The 12,986-nt window shown below is 55.8% G+C and overlaps 1 protein-coding gene across 1 annotated transcript in view; it reads right to left on the reverse strand.

Moving 5' to 3' along the window:
• Positions 1–531: 531 nt before the first annotated feature.
• Positions 532–12,986, reverse strand: part of LOC122543271 (polyunsaturated fatty acid lipoxygenase ALOX8-like) — a 28,585-nt gene continuing 16,130 nt past the window's right edge. The window contains exons 3-6 of the mRNA XM_043681750.1: positions 10,086–10,207; positions 8,225–8,325; positions 5,505–5,675; positions 532–1,185 (exon numbers count right to left, since the gene is read on the reverse strand). Coding sequence (XP_043537685.1) covers positions 1,006–1,185; positions 5,505–5,675; positions 8,225–8,325; positions 10,086–10,207 — 574 coding nt within the window. The 3' untranslated portion in view covers positions 532–1,005. The remainder of the gene's footprint in view (positions 1,186–5,504; positions 5,676–8,224; positions 8,326–10,085; positions 10,208–12,986) is intronic.

Here is a 12,986-nt window from a genome sequence, read left to right on the forward strand (position 1 = left end):
GGTAAGATTCTATGGATGAGCAGAGAGATCTTGGTGTCCAGGTACATAGATCCCTGAAAGTTGCCACCCAGGTTGATAGGGTTGTTAAGAAGACATATGGTATGTTAGTTTTTATTGGTAGAGGGATTGAGTTTCAGAGCCATGAGGTCATGCTGCAGCTGTACAAAAGTCTGGTGCGGCCACACTTTGAGTATTGCGTATAGTTTGGGTTGCTGCATTATAGGAAGGATGTGGAAGCTTTGGAAAGGGCTCAGAGGAGATTTACCAGGATCTTGCCTGGTATGGAGGGAAGGTCTTATGAGGAAAGGCTGAGGGAACTGAGGCTTTTATGTTAGATAGAAGAAGGTTGAGAGGTGACTTAATTGAGTCACATAATCAAAGGGTTAGATAGGGTGGACAGTGAGAGCCTTTTTTCTCAAATGATGATGGCTAGCACGAGGGGACATAGCTTTAAATTGACGGTGATAGATATAGGACAGATGTCGGAGGTAGTTTCTTTACTCAGAGAGTAGTAGAGGTGTAGAACACACTGCCTGCAACAGTAGTACTCTGCAACTTTAAGAACATTTAAATGGTCATTGGATAAACATATGGATGAAAATGAAACAGTGTACGATTAATGGGCATCAGATTGTTGCAACAACCTGTGGAATGATCGAGGGCCGAAGGGCCTGTACTGCGCTGTAAGGTTCTCTGTTCTAAGTGAAAGAACAGATTGGTCAGGCAGAACACCATCTGCAGTGGCTGCAGTGGTAGCACCTCTTCCTGTGAGCCAAGAGGCCTGGGTTCAGTTATCACCTGCTCCAGAGGTTAGGCTGTCCAGGAGCCGACCAGGAAAACAGAAATACAAGATGTGAAGCGTTGATTACAAAGCGGATTATGACAACTGTTTCCTCACGCGGATCTATTGCAAAGCAGCAAATGCATGAGTATTGTGGGATAATTTTGAAGCACAAATCTGTGGCTCTGCAGGAGGCAGGGATTGGCAAATGGTGCATCGAGATGTTATATTGCGACACTGTTTTCGATGAGGTTGGGTTGCAGATATTCATATTTCAGCTCAAGACCCTGGTTCCTCTTCTTGATCTCGTGGGTGATTTGCAGCAAATCCTGCTGGAACTTTTCAATGCAGGCTTTTGGAGCAGCCTCAGTAAATCGCTCCTCAACGTACATCCCAAGCTTTGTCTGAAAAACAAAGCAAACTCGTTGACCCCAGGAAGGAGAAAATGTGGATTGAACTGGAGTTGGCCCCAAACTGAGTGAAGATGAAAGTTCTCATGGCCCAGCGTTAAACAGGTTAGTGAGTTGCTGCTGCTTCCTGCAGGACCCTCCATCATCTACAAGGGACACTGTTTCCTTTCAGTGTTAGTTTAAATGGGTGTTGCACACAGAGATTGATGGTGATCGTGGATCCCACACAGCCCCCTCCCCCACCTCCCCCACACAGCCCCCTCCCCCACCACCTCCCCCACCTCCCCCACCTCCCCCGCACAGCCCCCTCCCCCACCACCTCCCCCACCTCCCCCACCTCCCCCGCACAGCCCCCTCCCCCACCACCTCCCCCACCTCCCCCACCTCCCCCGCACAGCCCCCTCCCCCACCACCTCCCCCACCTCCCCCACCTCCCCCGCACAGCCCCCTCCCCCACCACCTCCCCCACCTCCCCCACCTCCCCCGCACAGCCCCCTCCCCCACCACCTCCCCCACCTCCCCCACCTCCCCCGCACAGCCCCCTCCCCCACCACCTCCCCCACCTCCCCCACCTCCCCCGCACAGCCCCCTCCCCCACCACCTCCCCCACCTCCCCCACCTCCCCCGCACAGCCCCCTCCCCCACCACCTCCCCCACCTCCCCCACCTCCCCCGCACAGCCCCCTCCCCCACCACCTCCCCCACCTCCCCCACCTCCCCCGCACAGCCCCCTCCCCCACCACCTCCCCCACCTCCCCCACCTCCCCCGCACAGCCCCCTCCCCCACCACCTCCCCCACCTCCCCCACCTCCCCCGCACAGCCCCCTCCCCCACCACCTCCCCCACCTCCCCCACCTCCCCCGCACAGCCCCCTCCCCCACCACCTCCCCCACCTCCCCCACCTCCCCCGCACAGCCCCCTCCCCCACCACCTCCCCCACCTCCCCCACCTCCCCCGCACAGCCCCCTCCCCCACCACCTCCCCCACCTCCCCCACCTCCCCCGCACAGCCCCCTCCCCCACCACCTCCCCCACCTCCCCCACCTCCCCCGCACAGCCCCCTCCCCCACCACCTCCCCCACCTCCCCCACCTCCCCCGCACAGCCCCCTCCCCCACCACCTCCCCCACCTCCCCCACCTCCCCCGCACAGCCCCCTCCCCCACCACCTCCCCCACCTCCCCCACCTCCCCCGCACAGCCCCCTCCCCCACCACCTCCCCCACCTCCCCCACCTCCCCCGCACAGCCCCCTCCCCCACCACCTCCCCCACCTCCCCCACCTCCCCCGCACAGCCCCCTCCCCCACCACCTCCCCCACCTCCCCCACCTCCCCCGCACAGCCCCCTCCCCCACCACCTCCCCCACCTCCCCCACCTCCCCCGCACAGCCCCCTCCCCCACCACCTCCCCCACCTCCCCCACCTCCCCCGCACAGCCCCCTCCCCCACCACCTCCCCCACCTCCCCCACCTCCCCCGCACAGCCCCCTCCCCCACCACCTCCCCCACCTCCCCCACCTCCCCCGCACAGCCCCCTCCCCCACCACCTCCCCCACCTCCCCCACCTCCCCCGCACAGCCCCCTCCCCCACCACCTCCCCCACCTCCCCCACCTCCCCCGCACAGCCCCCTCCCCCACCACCTCCCCCACCTCCCCCACCTCCCCCGCACAGCCCCCTCCCCCACCACCTCCCCCACCTCCCCCACCTCCCCCGCACAGCCCCCTCCCCCACCACCTCCCCCACCTCCCCCACCTCCCCCGCACAGCCCCCTCCCCCACCACCTCCCCCACCTCCCCCACCTCCCCCGCACAGCCCCCTCCCCCACCACCTCCCCCACCTCCCCCACCTCCCCCGCACAGCCCCCTCCCCCACCACCTCCCCCACCTCCCCCACCTCCCCCGCACAGCCCCCTCCCCCACCACCTCCCCCACCTCCCCCACCTCCCCCGCACAGCCCCCTCCCCCACCACCTCCCCCACCTCCCCCACCTCCCCCGCACAGCCCCCTCCCCCACCACCTCCCCCACCTCCCCCACCTCCCCCGCACAGCCCCCTCCCCCACCACCTCCCCCACCTCCCCCACCTCCCCCGCACAGCCCCCTCCCCCACCACCTCCCCCACCTCCCCCACCTCCCCCGCACAGCCCCCTCCCCCACCACCTCCCCCACCTCCCCCACCTCCCCCGCACAGCCCCCTCCCCCACCACCTCCCCCACCTCCCCCACCTCCCCCGCACAGCCCCCTCCCCCACCACCTCCCCCACCTCCCCCACCTCCCCCGCACAGCCCCCTCCCCCACCACCTCCCCCACCTCCCCCACCTCCCCCGCACAGCCCCCTCCCCCACCACCTCCCCCACCTCCCCCACCTCCCCCGCACAGCCCCCTCCCCCACCACCTCCCCCACCTCCCCCACCTCCCCCGCACAGCCCCCTCCCCCACCACCTCCCCCACCTCCCCCACCTCCCCCGCACAGCCCCCTCCCCCACCACCTCCCCCACCTCCCCCACCTCCCCCGCACAGCCCCCTCCCCCACCACCTCCCCCACCTCCCCCACCTCCCCCGCACAGCCCCCTCCCCCACCACCTCCCCCACCTCCCCCACCTCCCCCGCACAGCCCCCTCCCCCACCACCTCCCCCACCTCCCCCACCTCCCCCGCACAGCCCCCTCCCCCACCACCTCCCCCACCTCCCCCACCTCCCCCGCACAGCCCCCTCCCCCACCACCTCCCCCACCTCCCCCACCTCCCCCGCACAGCCCCCTCCCCCACCACCTCCCCCACCTCCCCCACCTCCCCCGCACAGCCCCCTCCCCCACCACCTCCCCCACCTCCCCCACCTCCCCCGCACAGCCCCCTCCCCCACCACCTCCCCCACCTCCCCCACCTCCCCCGCACAGCCCCCTCCCCCACCACCTCCCCCACCTCCCCCACCTCCCCCGCACAGCCCCCTCCCCCACCACCTCCCCCACCTCCCCCACCTCCCCCGCACAGCCCCCTCCCCCACCACCTCCCCCACCTCCCCCACCTCCCCCGCACAGCCCCCTCCCCCACCACCTCCCCCACCTCCCCCACCTCCCCCGCACAGCCCCCTCCCCCACCACCTCCCCCACCTCCCCCACCTCCCCCGCACAGCCCCCTCCCCCACCACCTCCCCCACCTCCCCCACCTCCCCCGCACAGCCCCCTCCCCCACCACCTCCCCCACCTCCCCCACCTCCCCCGCACAGCCCCCTCCCCCACCACCTCCCCCACCTCCCCCACCTCCCCCGCACAGCCCCCTCCCCCACCACCTCCCCCACCTCCCCCACCTCCCCCGCACAGCCCCCTCCCCCACCACCTCCCCCACCTCCCCCACCTCCCCCGCACAGCCCCCTCCCCCACCACCTCCCCCACCTCCCCCACCTCCCCCGCACAGCCCCCTCCCCCACCACCTCCCCCACCTCCCCCACCTCCCCCGCACAGCCCCCTCCCCCACCACCTCCCCCACCTCCCCCACCTCCCCCGCACAGCCCCCTCCCCCACCACCTCCCCCACCTCCCCCACCTCCCCCGCACAGCCCCCTCCCCCACCACCTCCCCCACCTCCCCCACCTCCCCCGCACAGCCCCCTCCCCCACCACCTCCCCCACCTCCCCCACCTCCCCCGCACAGCCCCCTCCCCCACCACCTCCCCCACCTCCCCCACCTCCCCCGCACAGCCCCCTCCCCCACCACCTCCCCCACCTCCCCCACCTCCCCCGCACAGCCCCCTCCCCCACCACCTCCCCCACCTCCCCCACCTCCCCCGCACAGCCCCCTCCCCCACCACCTCCCCCACCTCCCCCACCTCCCCCGCACAGCCCCCTCCCCCACCACCTCCCCCACCTCCCCCACCTCCCCCGCACAGCCCCCTCCCCCACCACCTCCCCCACCTCCCCCACCTCCCCCGCACAGCCCCCTCCCCCACCACCTCCCCCACCTCCCCCACCTCCCCCGCACAGCCCCCTCCCCCACCACCTCCCCCACCTCCCCCACCTCCCCCGCACAGCCCCCTCCCTCCGACAGTGCGGCGCTCCCTCAGCACTGACCCTCCGACAGTGCGGCACTCCCTCAGCACTGACCCTCCGACAGTGCGGCACTCCCTCAGCACTGACTGTCCGACAGTGCCTGCTCCCTCAGCACTGACCCTCCGACAGTGCGGCACTCCATTGCCGGAGGGTGTGTCTTGTGTAGTTTGTGCTCGCACTTTGCAGCTGGACCTGAACCCTCAAGACTCAGCCAAGAGAGATCTACAAACCACATGAATGTTGATCGCGGGTGAAGAGGATTTCCATCTCGTACTTACTGAAATGGGCGATGTTTTGCTGAGCAAATAAATTGTTGCCACCACTATGGCTGTCTCTTTCTTGCCTGGCAACGTCCGCATGATATCCAGTTTACCAACTTTCTCCTTCTGACTGGGCGGTGGTTTCTGCATGGTCGAAGGATTGTTTGGCATCCACGATCCCCAGTCATACTGGGCAAGACGTCAAGAATAAAAAGGCATGGTTACTGATGTTCTAATCTACACAAGGGTTACTGTGGTAACAGTTACAAGACAGCACCTGAGCACTTGCCTAAACATCTCAGTCAGCACCATCCCACAGATGGTGTTGCCTGAAGGTTAAAAAAACAGTTTCAGCTCCAGTCTCTTTTCATGGTTACGGGCAAAAGGAAGGAGGTCGGGGGCTGGGGGAGAGCATGGTGCTCCGACGGGGGGAGATCGCCACCTGCACAATGGACCAAATCTTCTCCAATTGTGGTGGAAACATGACCCTGTGTCAGTCAGAAGGTACTGGTGAGAGAGTCAGAATGAAGCCTCTCCTGGCTGCGTCCCTGAGTTTACCCCAGGGACGGCTGCTCTAGTTTCAGTCCGACCCTGCCTATACCAACCCACCTGTCCCCAGAAACATCCTGCCCCTGCTCTGAGGATTGCAGGTGAAGAACCAGGAAGGTACAACAGTCTTTAAAAAACAGCTGGATCAGGGGGTTCGCTGCAGAAACCACTGAGGAAGATCAGGTTTTGGAATCCTGTTGTTTGCACAGAGCCAAATTATTGCAGAAAATTCCTTAATTAAGACACAGGAGTAGAAGTAGGCCATTCGGTCCATCGAGTCTGCCCTGATCATCCTCAACTCCACACTCCTGCCTGGATTATAGAATGCCTACAGTGTAGAAAGAGGCCATTCGGTTCATTGAGTCTGCACTGACCCTCCAAACAGCAACCCACCCCCACCAACTACCCTAACCTATCCCAGTAACCCCACAATTACTGTGGCCAATCCACCCTAACCTGCACACCTTTGGACTGTGGGAGGAAATTGGAACAGCCGGAGGAAACCCACACAGACACAGGGGAGGACGTATAAACTTCACACAGACCTGAAGATGGAATTGAACTCAGGTTTCTGGTGTTGTGAGGCAGCACTGCTAACCACTGAGCCACCATGTTACCTTTCCCAGATAGCCCTCAATTCCACCCCTTACTGATTAAAAATCTGTCTCTTAACCTGGAATATACTCAGTGACCCAGCCTCGACAGCCATCTGCAGTCAAGAATTCCACAGCTTCACTTCCCTCCTGAGAGAAGAAATTCCTCCTCATCTCTGTCTTCAACAGGTGACCCCCTTATTCTGAGATGATACACTCTGATGCTCGACTTTCCCACAAGGGGAAACAACATTTCTACATCTTCCCCGTCAAGCCTTCTTGTAAGTTTCAATAAGGTCACCTCTCATTTTTCCAAACTCCATGAGTATAGACCAATTCAGATCAAGAAGTATTTCTGTTGTGGTTCTGTTCGCCGAGCTGGAAGTTTTTGTTGCAAACGTTTCGTCCCCTGGCTAGGCGACATCATCAGTGCTTGGGAGCCTCCTGCGAAGCGCTTCTTTGATGTTTCCTCCGGTGTTTATAGTGGTCTGTCTGGATTATAGAATGCCTACAGTGTAGAAAGAGGCCATTCGGTTCATTGAGTCTGCACTGACCCTCCAAACAGCAATGTGGTATTTTGTACACTACATTCGTCTTGCTCATGTTGGGTATCGGGTCCTTCGTTCTGGTGAGTTGTTGTCTGAGCGTGGCTGTTGGTTTGTGTGCCGTTATGAGTCCTAGGGGTCGCAGTAGTCTGGCTGTCAGTTCTGAGATGCTCCTGATGTATGGTAGTGTGGCTAGTCCTTTTGGTTGTGGTATGTCCTCGTTCCGTGGTCTTTCTCTTGGGCATCTGTTGATGAAGTTGCGCGGGTATCCGTTTTTGGCGAATACCTTGTATAGGTGTTCCTCTTCTTCTTTTTGCAAAACTAATGTAGTGTACAAAATACCATGCAAGGACTGCACAAAACATTATATTGGACAAACAGGAAGACAGCTAACAATCCGCATACGTGAACATCAACTAGCTACGAAACGACACGACCAGCTATCCTTAGTAGCCACACACGCAGACAACAAGCAACATGAATTCGACTGGGACAACACTACTATCATAGGGCAAGCCAGACAGAGAACAGCCAGGGAATTCCTAGAGGCATGGCATTCATCCACAAACTCCATCAACAAACACTTCGACCTGGACCCAATATACCAACCACTACAGCGGACAGCTGAAACTGACAACCGGAAGCGGCAGGGACAGACCACTATAAACACCGGAGGAAACATCAAAGAAGCGCTTCGCAGGAGGCTCCCAAGCACTGATGATGTCGCCTAGCCAGGGGACAAAACGTTTGCAACAAAAACTTCCAGCTCGGCGAACAGAACCACAGCAACGAGCACCCGAGCTACATATCTTCACACAAACTAAGAAGTATTTCTATCTGTTGAGCACAGAGGAACCTCAATTATCTGACATTCGATTATCAGAATTTTGGATTATCCGAACAAGATTGCAAGGTCCTGATGCTTGACTAAACTGTGTTATCCGGCACTTGATTATCCGAACGTTTGATTATCTGAACAAAATACTCCCCCACCCATGTCGTTTGGATAATCGAGGTTCCTCTGTATATCCAGGTATTTTGGTTTATTTACCTGTCCAGTATTTACTGCAGCATGCCTCCCAGAGCAGGTGAATATTACCATGGTGAGATACTTGGTGAGGTCTGCTTTTGTACGGAATACTGTTGGGAATCCTGGAGAGAGAGAGAGATTGTTAGATTAACCCCGGATATGAATGCAGGAGGGGCCCTTTTCTGAATACATTGAAACTTCTCACATAATCCATTCAATTGCCCAGAGATTGTGATTCTATATAGGGGCGGAGAGTGTGCTGTATTCACTGTACTGTGGGCGTCTCTTGTAGGTATCAGAAAGGAGGAATCTGAATAAGGGTTAGTCAGCTTGCCTAATGTGATTGCCCTCTCTTCATACAAGAGAACAAAGCTGCTGCTGAGAGATTGAACAGAACCATCTTCATTCTCTGCTTTCCAAATCATGCATAAGATGGGGATGGGCTTAGATTAGTTCACAGGTCAGCGCAACATTGAGGGCCGAAGGGCCTGTCCTGTACTGTATTGCTCTATGTTTTATGTTCTAAGGTGGTGTGAATTGGCTTTGGGAAAGCTTAAAGTTTATTTCTGAAGTCCATCAAATCTGAACTTGAATTAATTGTGTCGTTGCCTTCCTAAAATTTCCTCACTAAAATAATTTAAGACTTTCTGCCACTTCCTTGGTCTCTCCCCACAGCTGAAATCCAGGAACAGGCCAGGATTTCTGGTCTGCTACTCTGCACTAGTTTGAAGTACTCTATACAGTCCCTTTAGAATCCATGAGACAGTAAGATTCTCCACCACCACTAAGAAAATAACAGCATTCCTTCAGTGTTGTCGGGTCAGAATCCTGAGATTCCCTCCCTAAAGGGCATTGTGGGTCTACCTTACAGCACATGGACTGCAGCAGGTCAAGAAGGCAGCTCACCCCCCACCTTCTCACGGGGGGAAATAGGGATGGGCATTAGGTGCAGTGATGCCCATACCCCCCCCCCCAAAAGAGTTTTTTAAAAGTCCCTCCCACCCTTCTCGTGTTATAGTTAGTTTGTGTAACATCTTTTCCCAGCGTAACATCACCCTCCATTGAATGTTGGGACTTCAAAACCACTGGGAAATCTGCACAAACTCTTCAAGTCACATGGAGTTAACTTTGATTAAGCTGAAAGCTCCTGGCTAATAACACTGTCCAAAACTGGTTCAGTTACATACATTACAGAGTGTACTGACAGCATGGTATTCTTCAGTTACACAGGACACTGGTAAGACCACGTCTTCCAATGCTGGGTAGAGTTTGGTCTCCTTATTGTCGGGAGGAGATTAATGTATTGGAGAGGGACTGGACTGAGTGGGTTGTCTGATGAGGAGTGGTTGGAAAGATGGGGTTTGCTTCCCCTGGAGTTTAGGGAGTAAGGGGGGGTGGGGAGGGGGGGGGGGGGGACTGGATTGATGTGTACGATCCTGAACAATCTTGGCCAGGTGTCCATTGGAGAGATGTTTCCTCTTGTGGGTCGGTTCAGCCATTGGGAAGGAGACAGTTTTAAAATCAGGGGTCTCCATTTTCGGTCAGAGAGGAGGGGAACTTGTTTCTCTCTGAGGGTTGGATCTCTCTGCTTCAGACAGTACTGGGGGTGGGAGCAGTCACTCAATATTTTAAGTTGGAGGTAGGTTGATTCCGATTAGGTGGGGAATCAAGGTTAATCGGGGGTGGGGGCAAGAGGGCATATGGGACTTAGGACACACAAACAGCGCAGGCATGATCTTACTGAGCATGCATGAGGGGCTGAATGTCCTCCTGCTTCTCCTGATTGGCCTGTCCAGAGACAGCAGATTGTGAGTGAGGTTTGCTGACTGATTATGGCGAAACCATGATTGTTTGGAAAACCAGCCGATATAAGAAATCAAACCTGATGACTGTCTGGCCAAGAATCCTTCAGTAAAGATTTCCATTGCCCACTCTTGGATTTCAGAATCTTCCTGAACAGAGCCATCATCCTGGTAGTAGACATTAACGATGCTGTCCACAAACCTTTAAAAGAGAATGAGAATTAGCAAGTTTGGAGAAGGTTTGTAGCTCAGGTTGAGGTTCTGGGTGTACATTTGCTCACTGAGCTGGAAGGTTCATTTTCAGATGTTTCGTCACCATACTAGGTAACATCTTCAGTGAGCCTGTGGATGAAGCATTGGTAGTAGGTCCCCTTCCTATTATGCTTTGGTTTCATTGGGTTGGTGAATTCCTAGAAGCATGGCATTCCAACCGGAACTCTATCAACAAACACATTGACTTGGATCCCATTTACTACCCCCAGAGAAAAAGAACAGGAAATAATATAACCGTAGGAAATGATGTCACTAGAGGAAATGAAATCACCAACTCAAGAAAACCGAAACACATAAATAGAAAGCGGGCCATACCACCAGTGCTTCATCCGGAGGCTCACGAATGATGTTACCGCATATGGTGACGAAACATCTGAAAACATCTCTGCGAGCAAACCTACATCCAGAGAATGCGAATCTATGTTCAAGGTGAAGATTTATTGTTGGAGAGTGAAGATATGATCACGAATCAGTTTCACAATATAACAACATCATTACACACAATAGGAACTGCAAGGAAGATGGCTGGTAAGTGGAGCACTAGCACAGATGACAATAGATTTGATTGAAATCTTCAAGATTTCCGAAGTCAGGACAACAATTGCCATCGATTGAAGAATTGCCAGAGTTAAAGGAATAAACAGCTCAGAACAGATTACTAAACCTTTTTAAAAAAAACTTAAAACTAAAATGTAATCTTTCAGATGATTGTTGTATCTCTGGCTGGGCCAATGTTTATTGCCCTTTGAGAAGGTACTGGTGACACACTCCTTTGAACTACTGCAGCTGGTTACCATTTAACACTTGGGGTGAAAAAGAGGGAATTCCAGGATTTTGACCCAGTGACATTGAAGGAACGGCGATATATTTCCAACTCAGGATGTTAAGGGGCTCAAAGGGAAACTTGCAGGGGGTGGTGTTCCCATGTACCTGCTGTCCTTGTCCTTCAGATGGAAGTGGGTTTGGAAGGAGCTGTCTGAGGAGCCTCGGTGAATTGCTGCATAGATCCTGTGTATGATACGCACTGCTGCTACTGAGTGTTGGAGTGAATCTTTAAGGTGGTGGATAACTAAGAACGTAAAGGATGGGCATAGACCATTCAGTCCATCTGGTCTGTTCAACCACTCAATATGATGATGGCATGATGGCTCAACTCCACCTTCCTGCCCACTCCCCCGAAGAACCAACCTTCTCTCCAGCTCAGCTTTAAGTATTAGACAAAAAGAAAAAAACACAAAAAGACTGTAGATGCTGTAAATCTGAATTAAAAACAGAAATCTCAGCAGGCCTCATCATCTGTGGAGGGAAATCAGAGTTAATGCGTCAGCTCAAGTGACGGTTCTGAGGAAGGGTCACTGGGGCCCGAAATATTAACTCTAATTTCTCTCCACAGATGCTGCCAGACTTGCTGTGTGTCCAGCAATCTCTGTTTTTGTTTCAGCCTTCAGTATATAGCATCAAGCTCCACCATTCAATATGATGATGGCTGATTCTCGATCTGAACACCAGATTCCCATTCTCTCCCAATATCTCCTCAAGACTCTTTGCCTCTTAAATAAAACAGCTTCTTCCTTCAATGCATTCAGTGACCTGGTCCTGACTGCTTTCTGTGGTACCAATCCCAAGTGTTCACTCGTCTCCATTAACACATTTCTCCTCAGCTCATTACAAAGTGGTCTCCTGTTTATCCTGAGAACGTAATTCCTTGTTCTTGATCCTTACACCATTCCCCCACCTCCCTGGTCAAGGGGAGACATCTTACTTGCATCCAGCCTATCGACTCAATCTCTCCTTGTACAACAAGCCTGCTGTCCCAGGAATCCGTCTGGGGAACCTTTGCTGTATTCCCTCTATGTACATCTTTTCACAGGTAGGGAGAATAAACTGCACCCAAGTGTTGTCTCACCAGGGCCCTGTACATCTACAGTAACGCTTCCCTGATCCTGTACTCAAACTACCGAGCAATGAAGACCAACAGACCATTTGCCTTCCTGCTTTCCAAAAACACCCTGGTGAAATTCATAAACTATCTTCCCCTGTTCCAGCTACCTCTGGCAGATTGACCGGACAAAGACCGAATGAATGAATCGGGAGTTGCAATCAATGGGCCGAGAAGTGGCAGATGGAGTTTAATTTAGATAAATGGGAGGTGCTGCATTTTGGGAAGGCAAATCAGAGCAGGGTTGATACACTTAATGGTAAGGTCCTGGGGAGTGTTGCTGAACAAAGAGACCTTGCAATGCAGGTTCATAGCTCCTTGAAAGTAGAGTCACAGGTAGACAGCGTACTGAAGAAAGTATTTGGTACGCTTTCCTTTATTGTTGTGGTTCTGTTCGCCGAGCTGGGAATTTGTGTTGCAGACGTTTTGTCCCCTGTCTAGGTGACATCCTCAGTGCTTGGGAGCCTCCTGTGAAGCGTTTCTGTGATGTTTCCTCCTGCATTTATAGTGGTTTGTCTTTGCCGCTTCCGGTTGTCAGTTCCAGCTGTTTGCTGCAGTGGTCGGTATATTGGGTCCAGGTCAATGTGCTTATTGATTGAATCTGTGGATGAGTGCCATGCCTCTAGGAATTCCCTGGCTGTTCTCTGTTTGGCTTGTCCTATAATAGTAGTGTTGTCCCAGTCGAATTTATGTTGCTTGTCATCTGTGTGTGTGGCTACTAAGGATAGCTGGCCGTGTCGTTTCGTGGCTAGTTGGTGTTCATGGATGC

Source organism: Chiloscyllium plagiosum, chromosome 43, assembly GCF_004010195.1.
Source record: "Chiloscyllium plagiosum isolate BGI_BamShark_2017 chromosome 43, ASM401019v2, whole genome shotgun sequence".
NCBI classification, from domain to species: domain Eukaryota; kingdom Metazoa; phylum Chordata; class Chondrichthyes; order Orectolobiformes; family Hemiscylliidae; genus Chiloscyllium; species Chiloscyllium plagiosum.